Source organism: Oryctolagus cuniculus, chromosome 8 (assembly GCF_964237555.1).
Source record: "Oryctolagus cuniculus chromosome 8, mOryCun1.1, whole genome shotgun sequence".
In the NCBI taxonomy this organism is placed as follows: Eukaryota; Metazoa; Chordata; class Mammalia; order Lagomorpha; family Leporidae; genus Oryctolagus; species Oryctolagus cuniculus.
This window is the reverse complement of record NC_091439.1, coordinates 117,841,045-117,859,753: the sequence shown is the minus strand read 5'-3', so window position 1 is coordinate 117,859,753 and position 18,709 is coordinate 117,841,045. Positions and strand designations below refer to the sequence as shown.

Sequence of the window (18,709 nt, the reverse complement as noted above, 5' to 3'; positions counted from 1 at the left end):
CCAGGTGTGGGAGGCGGGCTGTGGGCTCGTGGCTCCTGGGCGGGATCCATAGATGCCTCCTTTCGGGTTGGGATCCTGGCCACGTTCTCTCTGCAGACTGACAGGGAGGCACAGGGAAGCCGAGGTCTGGTCCCTGCCTGGTAGAGCTCCTTGCTCACAGGTGCATTCGAAGCAAAGCTTAGGTTCCCTTGCAAGCTAAAATGCCATCCCTTGCACTGGAACTGAAGTGGTGTGTCTCTCTCTCCAGTGACGTTCTTGGCTTGAACGCTTGTGTTTCCCTCACTCGTATTTGATTCGTGGCTACTTTGCTTCAGTGCCCTGGGGGCAGCTGGAAGGACCTGCCCCTCCCCACCACCCCGTTAGAGGTCACAGATTTCAGGTGGACTCAGAGTTCTTGGAGCAGTGGGTGGAGACAGACCTCAGAGGGAGCCTGTCCACCTGGAGCCTTGGCCAAGCAGAGGCACTTGGGGCTGCAGCGTCTAAAATTCTGTTCCCCAGAGAGCTGCAGATCCCAGAATCCTGCAGGCCAGTGCTTGTACTGGAGGCAGAGAGGCCCCTAGAGGGGGGCTTCACATGGGTACCTCAAACTGACCAGGCCCCGACGCTCCCCACAAGGGGAGGAACCCCAGGGCTGCACCCTGTGGAGTTCTGCCGCGTTCATCCCAAGATAGCGTTTACAACCTGGCCAAAGCTTCTGCCTGGCAGAACCAGAAACCAGGGGCGATGTCCAGTGCATAGGTCACAGAGGCAAGACCATGGCTGAGTCGAGTGGGACTTCCTGGCCCCGTGCCTGACGCGCAGTGGACACTTGCCCTTCCTCTGATGATGAACGTGTGGACATTTGAATGAGCGAAGGGATCTGCAGGTTATACTGCACTGTGCTGGCCCTGCTAGACCTGTGTGTTCAGCAGGAGGGGACCATTCCTCCTCACCACTGCACGGCAGCTCAGGGCCCCGGTGTCGCTAGGTCTCACAGACAAGCAGGGACTCCGACCTGCACACCGGACCTGCAGGGCCTGTGCTGCGGAGGAGAGGGTAAAGCTGCCGCTGGCAACGTCGGCGTCCCATGTGGGCGCCGGCTCGCGTCCCAGCTGTTCCACTTCTGATCCAGCTCCCTGCTGAGGTGCCTGGGAGAAGCAGCAGAGGATGGCCCACGTGCTTGGGCCCCTGCCACTCGTGTCGGAGACCTGGATGAAGCCTTTGGCTCTCGCCTGGCTCAGCTCTGGCTGATGTAGCCACTTGGGTTGTGAAGCAGTGGATGGAAGCTCTCTCTCTGTCTCTCCCTCTTTCTCTAACTCTTACTTCCAAATAAATAAAATCTTAAAAAACCGATAGGACCTGCAGCAAGAGGCATAGCTTGCTAAAGGAACGCCGCGCGTCTACAGCGCAGCTTGCGTTGTAAAAGCCCTGGAGACAGGAAGGCTCCATCATTTAAACGCGGAGAAGACGGCCTGGTGGGCCGCAGAGTCTACTCTGCTTGAAACAGACCTGCCTGGCTTCAGGGCTCGCACGGGGGGAGCTCCGTTTCTGCCCCTGCCCCCCGGCTTCATATAAGCCGAGCCCTGGAATCCATTAGGGCTACCTGCACATCAGTGGGGCTCCCCTGTTGCCTTGCCGGCCCCAGGCAGCCACGTCCAGGGTCTTCCCAGCTGAGCACCCCTCCCCCCCGCACGGGGCTTCCCCGCTGACAAGCACTGGGCTCTCCTTTGGCATCGGGGGCGGGTTTCCTCTCTGCCCCCTTGGCTGTGAGGCCGCGTGCGGGGTCTAGAGCAGGAGGGCGTAGGTGCCGGTGCTCTGCCCTCGGGCGCCCACTCGCCACCATCCTGGTCTCCCTGGCGGCTTCTGCTGCCCTCTCAGTTGGTGCCTCGTGTGGTAGATGCCGGTGTCTAGGGGTGGGGACTTGGTGGGTTTTCTGCAGCTTCTCTTGTAATCGACCTCTCTCTGGTTCCCTGCCGTGTGGACCGAGCTGTCTGGGTTTGGGGGCAGTGGAGGCCCTGGGCCCTGCCTGCTGCCCGCAGGCACTGTTTGTCGTTCCTGGAGAGGCGCTGACTCCTTGTCTGGGACTCAGCCCATCTGCCAGCACCACCTGGGGCCAGGCCCACGTTACGGCTCCCGTGTGGGGCACCTGCCGCAGGGCCCTCGTGGAGGGAAGTCTGGCCTCTACCTGTGCTGCCGCCACAAGGCTGGTCGGGTCCTCGCATGCAGCCCAGTCCTGTGGGAGCAGGTGGATATCGGAAGGGCGCAGAAGACGCTCTGGGGATGGCTCAGACCTTTTAATCTCGTGCTAATCCCACTGGAAGCTCCTGGTAGTTTTGTATCACAACTTGAGGGCCTGGGAGGCCACTCCATGCTTTGCGAGTCCCCGTAAATTCCAGCCCGAGCCTGGGACACCGCCCATCGTATTAAAACAAAGGTGCAAGTCAGGAGACCGCGCGCCACTTGTCTCTGGTTGCAGACTCTCTGCCATCGCTGTTTGCGTAACATCAAGCGTGAGGCATAGAGCGGGTGCTTGTGAACCTGACTCAGATCTCCTGGGAGGGAAGCGCCAGGTGCTTTGAGGGCACGCAGTGAGCAGAGAGCAGCCAGGAGCTCCTTGGACACAGGGCCGTGTCCTCTCCTAGGCTTCCAGGCCTGCGAGGCCGGTGCTAACACTGTCTGCATACGTGCGCTCTGCCCCTGTTTCCACACCCGTTCCTTCTCCCTTCCAGTGGGCACTCGGCAGCCTTGTGGACGAGGCTGTTTTCTCGTCTTAGAAACAGCACGGCTGGAGGATCGGTAGCTTCTGTTTCACCCTGAAAACACGGCCCTCTGGTTTGCCTTCCCCAGAGAGAAGGGAGGCAGGGACAGTGCCCGGCCAGCACCATGTGCCCAGTGCAGATGGCAGCCATGCCATTGGCCCCTCACGCACCCCATCTGTTGCTCCTGCAGGCGACGTTCAGGTTCCAGGGCCTCCCACCAATGTGCACGCCTCGGAGATCAGCAGAAACTACGTGGTGCTCAGCTGGGAGCCCCCAGTGCCCCGGGGCAAGGAGCCGCTCATGTACTTCATCGAGAAGGTACGTCTGAGCCCTTGGGAAGCCGCCCCGTGTGCCCGCAGGTGCTCTCGACCTACTTAGAATGAGGCTAAAGGCAGGGCAGTGCTGAGACCAGCAGGAATGTTCCAGAATGGAAACCAGCACAAGGGAGGGCTGTCCATTTTGGCGCTGTGGCCCTTCCAGCGGGCAGTGTGGCTAATCACCTCCCTGGCTTCTGTGCCCTCCGCCGTCTGGTGAGGAGTTGAGCCTGGGGGACTGCAGGGAAGCAGAGGGTGGTGCCCCGCATGTGTGCCTGTGCAGGGCCTGTGCAGAGCCACTGTCACACGCAGATACCCCGTGGCCTGCGTTTCTCACCCACGCATAGAGAGGTGCACAGTGGGTTGTCTGTTGCAGCCTTGAAAACACACCCGTGGTACATTGTATGTTGTATCTCTCTCTCTCTCTCCCAAACACACACGCACACACACAGAGTACATTATATACTGTAGCCCTTCTCGCTGTCTCACGCACATATAGTATGTTGTATATGAGAGCCCTGAACACGCACACAGAGTACGTTGTGTTTTGTAGCCCCACTCTCTCACGTGCACACATAGTATATTGAATATTGTAGCCCTGAGCACACACACAGAGTACACTGTACATTGTAGCCCTGCTGTCACACACACACACACACACACACACACACACAGTATGTTGTATATTATGGCCCTGCCCCCTGTTTCTCTCTCTCAAACACACACACACACAGTATGTGTGTATTCCAGCCCTACCCTCTCTCACACATATGCACACATATGTAACCAACAAAATATCACTCACACTAACCTTCTATGCCCTGTGTGCCCCCGTGTGGCTGAGCCGTCTTATTGCATAAAACCCTCTGTGGCCTGCTTCTGTGATGGGTCTCCTCCCACTATGGACATTGGAGGTGTAGTTGCATAAACCTTCAAAGTCCAATAAACCTTTTAACTATGGTCTTGTGACCCTAAATTAACAATGTAATAGATAAATTTATATCCTTTTATACCAGTTAGCATAGTGCAGGATGTAAAATGATACAAACATCTGACCTACAATGCAGTAGTCACGGGCGGTGCAGAGCCCACGGGCTGTTGTTACTGTGGACGTGCAGAGCCCACGGGCTGTTGTTACTGTGGACATGCAGAGCCCACGGGCTGTTGTTACTGTAGACGTGCAGAGCCCACGGGCTGTTGTTACTGTGGACGTGCAGAGCCCACGGGACGCTGTTACTGTGGACGTGCAGAGCCCACAGTCTGCTCTTGCTGTAGAGGGTGCGGTGTGGGGCTGTAGCTGGGGTGCTGCAAGTGGAGGGCTGCCCCTCACTCTGGCCGTGAGATGTAGTTACTGTGTCACGAAGGCTGTCACTGCCAGCTCTGTGTGGGGTGTTCCCAGCGTGGAGGGTCTCCCATGAGCACCAGAAATGCCAGTGTTTGCACACACATTTGTAGGATGAGGCCCCTGGCTGCGCCCCGGGCCGGCAGCTGGGCTGCACTGCCTGCTCTCTGTGGCGGACGCGTGTCCTGACCTGTTGAGCAGTTGCAGGTGAGCCTTGCAGCCCAGGACCTGGGCTGGACCCCCACTCAGGAGGGGAGCAGAGGCTGCAGGTGGGCGGTAGCCTTTTAGTGACTTAGCGCATGTCAAGGCCCTAGAAGAACCTCGAGAAGAGCTGCCACCTCGTTCTGCCATGACTCAGCACTGCGGGCGCCTCCTTCACACTGGAGCATACGCGGCTGAGCAGGTTGTCCTCTGAGCTCAGTCCCACGCAGACGAGTGCCACTGGTTCTGGGTGGATCACGATAGCCATGCCCTGCCTGCTGCCGTGGCCCACAGATGTGGCTGTGCAGTGGTTCCTTCCCCTTTGGGCTCTGCGTGTGAGGCCGCGGGGCCTGGCACCTGTGCCTGCTGCGGGGTGTTCAGCAGGCAGCCTCTGCCACACAGCCAGACCCTCAGGCCACCCTGCAGGCCCTGCTCACCAGGTGGGGGGCCCATGCCTCGGGTAGGTCCCCAGGTCCTCCTCAGGTCCCCGGGGGCCTGGCTGTCTCCCGCTCTGACCTGAGGCCCTCTCAGAGGATGCTTCCCTCTGACCCAGGGTCCTCATGCCTCCTCCGCCCCAGATGCCCTCGTCTAGAGCGAGGATGCGCGTGGCTCCATGGGGACCAGCATGGGGGACACCAGCCGGGCCCTGCTCTGAGCCGTGGTAGTCCAGGCACACTACCAGAGCCTGACTTTCTGCTTTGGCCAAAAGGAGAGAGACTGCTTTCACCCGGCCTCGCGGCCGCTGCTGAAGAGAGCTACACAGCCGCACTTTCAAAGGGGCGTCTGTCTGTGGGAAGTAAGCAGGATGCTCAGGCGTTAAGGATCAAACTCAGTGTGCAGCACAGAAAACCTGGAAAATGCAGAAAAGTCACGTGGGATAAAACTACACTCCCAATAATTCCATCACGTGAAACCTTTCAAAAAGTTTGTGGAAAAAATGGAATTGTAAGATGTTTATTTTGGTGCGAAAAATTTTGAAATCCATGATTAGTTTTTTTTAAATTTTTTGACAGGCAGAGTGGACAGTGAGAGAGAGAGACAGAGAGAAAGGTCTTCCTTTGCCGTTGGTTCACCCTCCAATGGCCGCCGTGGCTGGCGCACCGCGCTGATCCGAAGGCAGGAGCCAGGTGCTTCTCCTGGTCTCCCATGGGGTGCAGGGCCCAAGCACTTGGGCCATCCTCCACTGCACTCCCTGGCCACAGCAGAGAGCTGGCCTGGAAGAGGGGCAACCAGGACAGAATCCGGTGCCCCGACCGGGAGTAGAACCCGGTGTGCTGGCGCCGCAAGGCGGAGGATTAGCCTAGTGAGCCATGGCGCCGGCCACTATTAGTTTTTTATAGTATGAATTTCCGTGAACTTTTTAAAGATCCTACCTATGGAATAGTCAGTATTAATGCCTGGTGCATAGGGTCTTGTTCTCCACAGTCATGTGCTTGTGGACATACTCTGCATTCTCCCTTGCAATCAAAATGCCTCAGTTTATCTTGTTTGATCAGGATCTTTATATGTAATTTAATAGCCGCATGTTATAAATGCCTGAGGAACCACGGAGTCCCCTACCCTAATGCTGGACGTTGAGATTACTGTCACTTTGTCACTATTGCTGCAGGAGTTACCTTTTAATCAGAAAATAACCACCGAGTTATGATGGAATTCTGTGAACAGTGCCCCAGTTACTCACATTTCCCTTTGCTTTACTACCCACATATGGATTCTTCAGGTTTCTATAATTTATTCACTTTAGTGAAAACAGTCCTTACTGGTAGACTTGCAACTTTTGTTAATATCACCTACCCCTTCAGATGGGCCTCACCTTTATCACGGTTCACAGAAGCTTTACTGACTGTCCACTGTAGAGGACATCAGGGGCCTGCCCAGAGCACAGCCTGGTTACACCACGGCTGGGGGCTCCTCTGCTCACTTTCTCGAACTCTCAGCTTCATCCCGGTCCCGTCTCTCCCTAGTCCGTGGTCAGCAGTGGTAACCCTGGTCCCGTCTCTCCCTAGTCCGTGGTGGCCCTGGTCCTGTCTCTCTATAGTCCGTGGTCAGTGGAGGCAGTGGTAACCCTGGTCCTGTCTCTCCCTAGTCCATGGTCGGCAGTGGTAACCCTGGTCCCGTCTCTCCCTAGTCCGTGGTCGGCAGTGGTAACCCTGGTCCTGTCTCTCCCTAGTCCAAGGTCGGCAGTGGCAGTGGTAACCCTGGTCCCATCTCTCTCTAGTCCGTGGTTGGCAGTGGTAACCCTGGTCCTGTCTCTCCCTAGTCCGTGGTCAGCAGTGGTAACCCTGGTCCCGTCTCTCCCTAGTCCGTGGTCGGCAGTGGTAACCCTGGTCCGGTCTCTCTCTAGTCCGTGGTCGGCAGTGGTAACCCTGGTCCGGTCTCTCTCTAGTCCGTGGTCGGCAGTGGTAACCCTGATCCCGTCTCTCTCTAGTCCGTGGTCGGCAGTAGTAACCCTGGTCCCATCTCTCCCTAGTCCAGTCCGTGGTCGGCAGTGGTAACCGTGATCCCGTCTCTCTCTAGTCCGTGGTCAGTGGAGGCAGTGGTAACCCTGGTCCTGTCTCTCTCTAGTCCGTGGTCGGCAGTGGTAACCCTGGTCCCGTCTCTCTCTAGTCCGTGGTCAGTGGAGGCAGTGGTAACCCTGGTCCTGTCTCTCTCTAGTCCGTGGTCGGCAGTGGCAGTGGTAACCCTGGTCCCGTCTCTGCCTAGTCCGTGGTCGGCAGTGGTAACCCTGATCCCGTCTCTCTCTAGTCCGTGGTCGGCAGTAGTAACCCTGGTCCCATCTCTCCCTAGTCCAGTCTGTGGTCGGCAGTGGTAACCCTGGTCCCGTCTCTCCCTAGTCCATGGTCGGCAGTGGTAACCCTGGTCCCGTCTCTCCCTAGTCCGTGGTCGGCAGTGGTAACCCTGGTCTGGTCTCTCTCTAGTCCGTGGTCGGCAGTGGTCACCCTGGTCCCGTCTCTCCCTAGTCCGTGGTCAGCAGTGGTAACCCTGGTCTGGTCTCTCTCTAGTCCGTGGTCGACAGTGGTAACCCTGGTCCCGTCTCTCTCTAGTCCGTGGTCAGTGGAGGCAGTGGTAACCCTGGTCCGGTCTCTCTCTAGTCCGTGGTCGGCAGTGGTAACCCTGGTCCTGTCTCTCCCTAGTCCGTGGTCGGCAGTGGCATTGGTAACCCTGGTCCCGTCTCTCCCTAGTCCATGGTCGGCAGTGGCAGTGGTAACCCTGGTCCCATCTCTCTCTAGTCCGTAGTCGGCAGTGGTAACCCTGGTCCCGTCTCTCTCTAGTCCGTGGTCGGCAGTGGTAACCCTGGTCCTGTCTCTCCCTAGTCCGTGGTCGGCAGTGGTAACCCTGGTCTGGTCTCTCTCTAGTCCGTGGTCGGCAGTGGTAACCGTGATCCCGTCTCTCTCTAGTCCGTGGTCGGCAGTAGTAACCCTGGTCCCGTCTCTCTCTAGTCCGTGGTCGGCAGTGGTAACCCTGGTCCCGTCTCTCCCTAGTCCGTGGTCGGCAGTGGTAACCCTGGTCCCGTCTCTCCCTAGTCCGTGGTCGGCAGTGGTAACCCTGGTCCCGTCTCTCTCTAGTCCGTGGTGGGCAGTGGCAGCTGGCAGCGAGTCAATGCGCAGACGGCCGTGAGGTCCCCTCGGTACGCGGTCTTTGATCTCGCTGAGGGGAAACCCTACGTGTTCCGGGTGTTGTCAGCCAACAAGCATGGGCTCAGCGACCCGTCGGAGATCACATCTCCCATCCAGGCTCAGGACACGATTGGTGAGTTCTCGCGCAGTGGCTGGGGTGCAGGGACGGGGGTGAGGGTGCTGTCTGCGACGGAGACTCCCTGCGACGGTTTGGTTGACCCTCGGCCTTCCTCCCGAGCTCCATGTGCTTTTCACGAAACCAACTAATGGACTAAAGATAGGTGTAGTCGATGGTCCCATTTAGAACAAAGCCCAGCCCCCAAACACACCGGGACTCCTGCCCTGAGGCCTGAAGACCCCGGTGGGAAGAGGTCGAACAGAGCTGCAGAAATCAGCTGCTGTGCCAGGGGCTGTGGCAGACCAGGCTTCCTGGAAGCCCCAAGCCTGGTGGTGTAGACGGGACCTCAGGAGCCGGGCTCTGAGGACTGGGGTGGGCTGCGCCCTCTTCCCCTGCTTCCCGGGCATTCGGAAGCCGCTTCCTGAGTGAGCGAGGAGGCCTGGCTGGCGGACGGAAGTGCGGGCCTCCGTCCCTCTCTGGGTCTGGTCTAGGACACGGCCCCTCCATGGGGCTGGCCTCTTCCCTCTGAACAGCAGCGTAGACAGTGACAGAAAGTGACAAGCACAGGGCATGTGGCAGGGCAGCTCCCGCTGGCTCTGAGGACGCTGCTGGCTCCATGGAGCCCTGCTCGATGCGAGGAGACCTCACTGTCAAATCGAGATTGAATTCTGAGTCCCTGGTAGGTTCCCATGAATCTGGAAAAAATGTGGTTTTCTTATATTCAGTAATTTACATTCCAAATATAGTTATTGCCCAGTTAGCCAAATTGCCTGTGCCACCAGCGGGTTCCCTTTTGACCGCTCTGGTGGGGGTGCCAGTGTCATGAGTCCGATTCCTCTCCTTTGGGGCTGGGCGGGTCTCGGGATGACATACGTGATGCAGCACCTCCCGGCGCTCAGCCAGGGCTGTCCTGCTCCCTGCCCCGCTCGGGGTCCCGCCCGAGCCCCGGCCTTAGTTCCTGGAGGACAGTGGCTCGGCTGCTCCTCCTGACCAGTCCCTTGTCCCCTCGGCACAGCGGTCCCTTCTGCTCCCGGCCGGGTGCTGGCTTCCCGAAACACCAAGACGTCGGTGGTTGTGCAGTGGGACAGGCCGAAACACGAGGAGGACCTGCTGGGCTACTACGTGGACTGCTGCGTGGCGGGCACCAACGCGTGGGAGCCGTGCAACCACAAGCCCATTGGATACAACAGGTGCCCGCCCCTCCTGCGCCTCCCCATGCCCCGCGGCCCAGCTTGTCCTGCCTGAATGCTGTGTCCACTGGCCCCACTCATGGTCGGGACTGTCGTCAGCTAGCGAGATACACTCAGCCGCTCTGCTGGGGAGGGCTGCGGCGCCCCGTGCTGATTTCCAAGCTTTCGGTGCCTCCCTGCAGCACCAGCCGTCCTGTTCCTCTGCCCCAGGGAGGCAGCCCTCCAGGGCTAAGTACCTGGATGACAGACAAAACCCATCCAATCCGAAAGCCAGTATTTGAACCTCATCTACCCAACTTCAAAGTCTCAGCCTCTTGTTACTCAGTATATTTGGCTTTTAAGGTTTTATTTAAGAATTGCTTATTTTCACTTTATTTGAAAGGAAGAAACAGAGTTCTATCTGCTATTTCACTCCCCAAATGCCTGTAACAACCAGGGCTGGGCCAGGCTGAAAGCAGGAGCCAGGAACAGAAGGTGGGCCTCCCCTGGGGGGCAGGGTCCAACTACTTGAGCCAACACTGCTGCCTCCTGGGCTGCATTAGCGAGAAGCTGAGTGGGAAGTGGAGCAGTCAGGACTCAAACCAGGCACTGCAGTCTGGGATGCGGGCGCCCAAAGTGTAGTCATTTTTTTTTTTTTTAAGATTTATTTATTTGAAAGTCAGAATTATACACAGAGAGAAGGAGAGGCAGAGAGAAAGAGAGAGAGAGAGGGAGAGAGAGAGAGAGTTCTTTAATGTGCTGGTTCACTCCCCAGTTGGCTGCAATGGCCAGAGCTGCACTGATCCGAAGCCAGGAGCCAGGAGCCAGAAGCCAGGAACCTCTTCCAGGTCTCCCATGCAGGTGCAGGGGTCCAAGGACTTGGGCCATCTTCTGCTGCTTTCCCAGGCTGTAGCAGAGAGCTGGATCGGAAGTGGAGCAGCCGGGACTAGAACTGGTGCCCATATGGGATGCCAGCATTGCAGGTGGCAGCTTTACCTGCTGTGCCACAGTGCCGGCCCCCCAAGTGTAGTCTTAACCAGTGCACCAAATGCCTGCCCATGGGTTCTTCTTGGTAAGGAGTTGGCTGTTTTCTAATAGACCTCTGGTCAAGACGGCATCCAGAAAACTTGGAGATGCAAGTGACTGGAAGGACGTGTGGGCAGTTCTGGGTATCGCTGGGCGCTGTAGCCTTACTTTTCCACCCTGCATGTCGACTGAGCTGAAATCAAAAGTGAAAAACGAGTGTGTGCCGTGCATCAGTGAGACACTCGGAAGGGAAGCTGCGTTCCGTCCACGCGGAGCTTTCTATGGAGCATTAGCGATCCCTGCTTCTGCCGAGGGTGGGGGGAGGAGACGTGTCCCGTGGTCACGCTCCCGTGCCTGTTTCTCTCAGGTTCGTGGTGCATGGCTTGACGACCGGGGAGCAGTACATCTTCCGGGTGAAAGCCGTGAACGCCCTGGGCACCAGCGAGAACTCCCAGGAGTCTGAGGTCATCAAGGTGCAGGCCGCCCTGAGTACGTACGTAGCGTGGGCCGCTCGGCTCCGGCCGCCTGGGCTCCGGCACGGCGTGGTTTGGAGGCTGAGGCGGGGAGGGGTGTCGGTTCTGAGAGGCTGCCACGTGGTTGGGTGTCACCGTGGAGCGGCAGAGTGAGAGAGGATGGCCGCGTGCTGGCAGAACGCACACAGAAGCAGAGCCCCAGAGGGCACGAGCGTTCCCCCGGGCCGCGCTCACACGCGTGCAGCAGCAGCCAACAGCGGTGGCCTCGTCAGCTGGTGCAGGCTTAACGCACCGCGCCAGAGCTGTCCACGTCGTTTACGTGGCTCAGTGGCTCCGTGCGCCAGGGGCGGTGTTCAGAATCGTCTAATGTTTTGATCAAGCGTGACAGCTGGTCTTGGCGACGGCCCCTGGGAGGCACCTGGACGCTCAGAGCGCTGAGCAGTGGGGCGGCCACCCTGGCTATTGCTGACAGCCGCAGCACCCAGGGGCACCGGGGACATGGGTGTCATGCACTCTGCTATTTCAGTCCCGGGCCGTCTGCTTCCCGCGCATCATTTCCTCCTCACGGTTTCCGCTCCGAGTAAATCTGCCAGCACTTTCAGAAATGAAGATTTCTAATGATTTGGGCGTTGCCACGTCAGAGTCCCTGGCCAGAAATCACAGCACATCAGTCGCTCTAGTTTAGGGTCTTTCTTTACTCAGACCTTGCGCTCCTCCCCTCCCCCAACCCGCCAGGGCTTTTTCCAAAGTTGCCCTGTGCCCTGTGAACTCACCCCTCCTAAGCAGAGGCCGACACTTAAGATTCCGGTTCCGGCTGCCCTGGCTCTCGGGTCAGGCAGGGCAGTGCTGGCCTCCCTCTCCCTGCTGGGGAAGGCGTCCTGCTCTTTCTCACCCAGGGGCAGGTGGGGTGTAAGGCCCTGGGCTAGTCTGCAGTTTCTGGGCCTGGGTGGGAATGAGACCCCTCCGGCTGCTTCCCCTCCCGCTGCCAATGGAAACGCTCCTTCTCTGAGCGTCCCCGCGGGGCAGCCGGGGATCCTGTCACCGCGAATGTCCAGGCCACCCAGAGTCCACTGCCCGCGTGTGGTTAGAATGCTGGTGGGTGTGTTTGTGACTCCCCCCCCCCCCCCGGAAAGGAAGCGCAGAACGCTTGGTGGGGTGGGGCGGCCCTGGGCCTCGGGTGACTCCATGCTGTGCCCCCTGCAGCTGTGCCCTCCCATCCGTACGGGGTCACGCTGCTGAACTGTGACGGCCGCTCCATGACCCTCGGCTGGAAGGTGCCCAAGTTCAGCGGCGGCTCGCCCATCCTGGGCTACTACGTGGACAAGCGCGAAGTCCACCACAAGAACTGGCACGAAGTCAACTCCTCCCCGATCCAGGAGCGGATCCTGACGGTGGGTTTCCATCTGCCCGTTGGCTCCGCCTGAGGGATGTTTGTGTTCTGGCCTGGCTCCCTCTTCAGTGCCGCGGCTTTGGAGCCTTTGACCCAGAGCAGAGCTGAATGCAGAAGCTCTGAGCTCCAGCGGCCTCGGGGTCTGGGACCCCGGAAGAGCCTAGGGGCCGATGTTCCCTGAGAGGCGACGAGGGTGCTGTGCAGGTTGGGGGTGAGGGGCTGTGCTGCAGGCCCATGGCCGCGACTTGCCTGCTCTGAGCCCTGGAAGGTGGAGTGGGGGTGAGGGGCTCCCACCCCCCTTGTACGCAGTGGCTGAGGGCAGGCTCGGTGCTGATCAGCCCACGGGAAAGGACGGATGTGGCCTCGGCTCGGGACTCGCCACCTCCCCAGGACCCCGAGTCCCGAGCCTCTGTGCACTGTGGGCAGCAGGCCCAGGAGAAGAGCAGCAGAACCTGGATTCGGATCTGGAAGGAAATCCAGGCACAAACCTGGCGCCCACCTGGCTTCCGATGCACCTGTGGCACCTTGGCCTTCTCATGTGAATGCCTGTGACTGGGGCTCACGCATCACCTCGGGGGCCGCCAGGCCTCAGGGGAGCCACTGGCCCTGTGAAATGAGGGGTCTTGACGGAGGTCTGAGAATGGCCCATCGTAGCTTTGCAAAAGGTTCTGTCTTATGGTACAATGCATGTTATGTTTCCATGCAGATGTGTGTCATACGCTTGTGTCTGTGACACGCACGTGGTGCTCTGTGCTGCCAGCCCTCAGGTGTGCTGTGACGTCATCGACACGCGGCATGTCGGCCTCCACCCCTAGCTGCTAATTTTTAAAAAGGTTTACTTATTTGAAAGTCACACTTACAGAGCCAAGGGAGATAACTGTTTAGAGAGAAATCTTCCATCCACTGTTTCACTCCCCGGATGACCGAAATGTCCAGGGCTGGGCCAGACTGAAGCCAGGAGCTTCATCTGGGTCTCCCACGTGGCTGCAGGGGCCCAAGCACTTGGGCCACCTTCCACTGCTTTCCCAGGTCATTAGCAGGAACCTGGATCAGAATTGAGCATCCGGGACACGTACTGGCAGCCATATGACACGCAGGTGTCACAGGTGGTGGCTCTACCTGCTGTGCCCCATTGCTGGCCCTCGTAGTTGCTCTTTTTTTTTTTTTTTTATTTGAAAGGCAAAGTTACAGAGAGAGAGGAAGAGACAGAGAGAGAGATCTTCTATCTGCTGTTTCACTCCCCACATGGCTGCGACGACCAGAGCTGGGCTGGTCTGAAGCCAGGAGCCAGGAGCTCCACCCAGGTCTCCCGTGTGGGTGCAGGGGCCTGAGCACTTGGGCCATCCTCTGCTGCTTTCCTGGGCCATCAGCAGGAGCCGGATTGGAAATGGCACAATGGGATGCCGGCGTCAGAGGTGCACCACAGGGCCTCCTACTCCAAGAGGCACTTCCCTCCTGCACGCTGCTTCCGTGAGGAGGGGCAGGCTGTCCCCCAGCCAGCACAGCGGTCTCCCCACAGGCGTCTCGCTGGGAAGCTTTGTCCTGCGGTGACCCTCACCTGGAGGCTTCGGTCCCCCCCACGCCAAGTCCAGGCGCTGGTTTCCCTCAGAGGCCTCCTGTAGTGTCCTGTCCTCCAACCCAGAGGGCAGTGGGGCTGCGATGGGGACCTTAGCCATGTAAGGAACGGTGGTGGCCTGATCTTGCTGAGCTGGTGGGGCTATGGCAGCAGGGCACAAGGCTGCCCAGGGGCCAGGACTCCCCGTCACCCCCTCAGCCGCCTCCTGCCAGTCCCAGGGTCTGCTGGGGACAGTGTGGCCCAAGATCTCAGCCCCCCTCCCATCTCTGCCCTCTGTCCTCTCTCTGTGGACATTGTCTCTCTCAGTCCGAGTTTCCTGTTTCCCCTGCGACTGGCATCTGTAGGCTATGCAGTCTGACCTGCCTACAAGGTTCCTTACAAATATTTCCCCTTACAAGTCCGTCATAGGTACTTCTCCCTCCACCCCGTGGGGTGAAACCCTCCTTCCATTTCACATATTAACTGAGACAAAATGTGACAGGTGGAAGGCTTGACAGAAGGCTCATTCTATGAGTTCAAGATCGCTGCCACCAACTTGGCCGGGATTGGGCAGCCGTCGGACCCGAGTGAGCACTTCAAGTGTGAGGCCTGGACAGCACCAGAACCCGGTGAGACCACCCCTCCTGTAAGGCCCCCTCTCTGCTGGGGGCCAGCGTCGGCCCCTCTGCCCTCTCCTGCCTCTCCAGGCCTGTGAGCAGTGCCCATTCATCTCCCCGGACAGGGAAGGGCTGGGCGTCAGGGCTGGGTATAGCCGTGGGTGGGGCTGACCAGAGTCTGCTGTCAGGACAGGAACAGACACAGACATGGAGCCAGGAATGGTGTAGACCGAGAGCCCGGGCTCAGGTGGGAGGGAGGAGGGCTGCACAGAGAAGGGACCCCACTGTGGGCCCTGGATGTGGGGGTGCACTCCCCACAGCAGGTGGGGCAGCTGGCACCCCGGGGACCACTCCCCACAGCAGGTGGTGCAGCGACTACTCTCCAAGGTGGGCAGGTGGGACAGCCAGCACCCGGGGACCACTCCCCAGGGTGGGCGGGTGGGACAGCCAGCACCCGGGGACCACTCCCCAAGGTGGGCGGGTGGGACAGCCAGCACCCGGGGACCACTCCCCAAGGTGGGCGGGTGGGACAGCCAGCACCCGGGGACCACTCCCCAAGGTGGGCGGGTGGGACAGCCAGCACCCGGGGACCACTCCCCAAGGTGGGCGGGTGGGACAGCCAGCACCCGGGGACCACTCCCCAAGGTGGGCGGGTGGGACAGCCAGCACCCGGGGACCACTCCCCAAGGTGGGCGGGTGGGACAGCCAGCACCCGGGGACCACTCCCCAAGGTGGGCGGGTGGGACAGCCAGCACCCGGGGACCACTCCCCAAGGTGGGCGGGTGGGACAGCCAGCACCCGGGGACCACTCCCCAAGGTGGGCGGGTGGGACAGCCAGCACCCGGGGACCACTCCCCAAGGTGGGCGGGTGGGACAGCCAGCACCCGGGGACCACTCCCCAAGGTGGGCGGGTGGGACAGCCAGCACCCGGGGACCACTCCCCAAGGTGGGCGGGTGGGACAGCCAGCACCCGGGGACCACTCCCCAAGGTGGGCGGGTGGGACAGCCAGCACCCGGGGACCACTCCCCAAGGTGGGCGGGTGGGACAGCCAGCACCCGGGGACCACTCCCCAAGGTGGGCGGGTGGGACAACCAGCACCTGGGGACCACTCCCCGAGGCGGGTGGGGCAGAAGAACATCTTGTGTGGGGCCCAGCGCTCATTTGCGTGTTCACCACGCGCACCTGCTGCAGAGCTGCATCTGTGTGGGCTCTGCGTGCCTAACTCCTCCCAAATGCCCAGCTTGGAGCAGATGGCCTAGTGTCCCCCCGCCAGGCACCCACAGAGGAGGGATCACGGACAACCTGGAGGGCGCAACGCCCAGGCTGTCTTTCCGCTCTGTGGCCAGAGGACCTGGCTCTTCCTCCCTCCTTTCCCTGCTCGAGCCGATAGATGTATTCTCGGTCCCCGTGGTTCCCAGAGCCTGTCCACAGGCCCCACATGTGGCTCAGCTGCGCTCGCGGGGTGTAGTGTGATTGCGCTAGGATGGAGCCGGGTGGTGGGCTGGGCCAGGGAGTCAGCGCAGAGCCCTCTGGGTCGCTTAGTGTCAGTGGACGGCAGGGCCTGGGCCGGTCGCCCCCTCCCTCCTGGTGTGGGGCACACGAGCACCTTTGTTTTGTGCCCACCTTGTCTCTCTGATACGAGGGTGAGAACTGCGGCCTGCTGGACTCCGCCCCGTGTCCACAGCCCTGCACACGCCTGGTGGGGGGGCACAGGTACGGGAGCTGCTCCCCCTGTGCTGGGCGCCATCGTGGCGGGTGCTCCCGAGAAAGGCTGACACAGGACAGCAGGGGTGGTGTGGTGTCTGGGAAAGGCGGGCGCAGTAGGCTTGGGGCCGGGCCTGGGGGCAGGGCTGTGGGGGGCTGGGCCTGGGGGGCAGGCTGCGGGGGCTGCGGGGGGCCAGGCCCAGGAGGGGGCAGGGTGGCAGTAGGCCTGGGGCTGGGCCTGGGGGGCAGGGCTCTGGGGGCTGCAGGGGGCCAGGCCCAGGAGGAGGCAGGGCGGCAGACCTGGGGCTGGCCCTGGGGGGCAGGGCTACGAGGGGCCAGGCCCAGGAGGGGGCAGGACTGCAGGCCTGGGGCCGGGCCTAGGGACAGGGCTGTGGGGGGGGGGCAGGCCCAGGAGGGGGCAGGGCGGCAGACCTGGGGCTGGGCCTGGGGACAGGGCTGTGGGGGGCCAGGCCCAGGAGGGGGCAGGGTGGCAGACCTGGGGCTGGGCCTGGGGGGCAGGGCTGTGGGGGGCCAGGCCCAGGAGGGGGCAGGGTGGCAGACCTGGGGCTGGGCCTGGGGGCAGGGCTGCGGGGTGGGGGTGGGGGGCCAGGCCCAGGAGGGGGCAGGGTGGCAGACCTGGGGCTGGGCCTGGGGGCAGGGCTGCGGGGTGGGGGTGGGGGGCCAGGCCCAGGAGGGGCAGGGCTGCGGCCCTGGCAGCCCCTGGGTGCCTGCGCTCAGAGAAGTGCCCGTTGCAGGTCCAGCCTATGACCTGACATTCTGCGAGGTCAGGGACACGTCCCTGGTGATGCTGTGGAAGGCCCCCGTGTACTCGGGCAGCAGCCCTGTTTCTGGATATTTTGTGGATTTTAAGGAAGAGGATTCTGGAGAATGGAGCACCGTGAACGAGGCAGCGACTCCGAATCGTTACTTGAAGGTGAGTCATTCCTCTGCGCTTTCCTCCCGTGTGACCGGTGATTCTGCTCACGGCCCCAGGTACCACGCCTGGTACCACGGGTGCTGGCCTTTCACCCCTGGGATCCATGGCGCAGCTGCCGGAGGCTCCAGCAGAGGGCAGTAAAGGGCCTTCCTGCTGGCACACAGGCACCTGGTGGGCTGGTGGGAGCCCAGCAGCTGAGACCCACTGTCAGTGGGCGGCCCTCATGCGGAGGACCGACACAGGCCGGGCCCCTCTGTGTTAAGCCCTGTGCTTATTTTGATTAATTCATGTGGTCACATATAGAAGTCTGTCTGATACACTCCACTTACACAACACACACAAAAGTGCAAACACACATGTACACACACATATGCATACACGCAGACACGGGGACACATTCATACACACAAAAATGCATAAACACTCAAACTTCTACACAAAAGCGCACATACATACATACACACACAATCACGGGGACACACATTCAAACACACAAAGCACAAACATACACATATATACACGCATACACATGTGCACATACAAACATACATGGACCCACTGGCACAGACAGATGCACAGACATACACACAAATACAGACATGCACAAGTGTGCACACACATACACACGTGTGCACATGGTTTCACTATATCTGCTGACATTACAATGCGTAAATTGCCTGTCCTCTCTAGATAGTTCTGTTTTAGCATGTGTGACTTAGCATTACCGGGTCAGTGGTGACCCCTGTCCTGGAACCCGGTCGGCCCACACCCCCTGGCTGGTTTCTTCGGAGGTTTAGGCTGTGTTTCTGGGCGTGGCTTAGGCAGAGGTGTGTGACATGGCTGAGCCTGGCTCAGCTCACACTGATGGGGCAGGGATGGGCGGCACCCTGTGGGCAGCACCCTGTGGACAGCTCCCTGTGGACAGCTCCCTATGGACAGCACCCTGTGGACAGCACCCTTGGGAGGCACCCTGTGGGCAGCACCCTGTGGGCGGCACCTGTGGGCGGCAGCCTGGTAACATACAGCAGTCTCTTTGCAACACGCGGAGCAGCCCCCAAGGACTCAGCTAACCAAATCCATTAGAAATGCAGGTAGAGATGTTTGTTCGTGGTTCCCAAGACGGATTCCAGTTAGCAGAATTGTGCAGATAAGAAGAGATGTGTGAGAAGATGACAGCGTTCGCTACCCGCGTCTGCATGAGGAGAGACGCGTTTACCTGTGCTGTGTCTGAATGTGATTTTGTGCTGTGGAAAATTACATCTAATGTAGGATTTGGGGGCAGGGGTTTGGGTCAGCAGTAAAGGCAGCAGTTAGGGCACCCAATGCACTGTCAGGACCCTGCTCCGGCTCCTGCTAAACCAGACCTTGGGAGGCAGCAGTGACGGCTCGGGTGATTGGGTGCCTGCCACCCATGGGCCTGTCCCCGCAGAGGAGTTGTGACTGCTTTGCACGCGGCTGGAGGTGTCCCCCATGCTTCTCCAGCTACACGAGTGAGGTGCTTTTTTAA

General features: G+C 60.0%; 1 protein-coding gene across 5 annotated transcripts in view; it reads left to right on the top strand.

Moving 5' to 3' along the window:
* The window catches only part of MYOM2 (myomesin 2), an 89,901-nt gene that overhangs the window by 48,382 nt on the left and 22,810 nt on the right, over positions 1-18,709 (top strand). For all 5 annotated transcript variants that reach the window (XR_011378079.1, XM_070047242.1, XM_070047243.1 and 2 more), the window contains 7 exons: positions 2,929-3,056; positions 8,162-8,345; positions 9,346-9,520; positions 10,893-11,014; positions 12,202-12,389; positions 14,446-14,572; positions 17,021-17,199. Coding sequence is in view for 4 of the 5 variants with exons in the window: in XM_070047242.1 (XP_069903343.1) it covers positions 2,929-3,056; positions 8,162-8,345; positions 9,346-9,520; positions 10,893-11,014; positions 12,202-12,389; positions 14,446-14,572; positions 17,021-17,199 (1,103 nt within the window). In the remaining variant the exon portion in view is untranslated. The remainder of the gene's footprint in view (positions 1-2,928; positions 3,057-8,161; positions 8,346-9,345; positions 9,521-10,892; positions 11,015-12,201; positions 12,390-14,445; positions 14,573-17,020; positions 17,200-18,709) is intronic.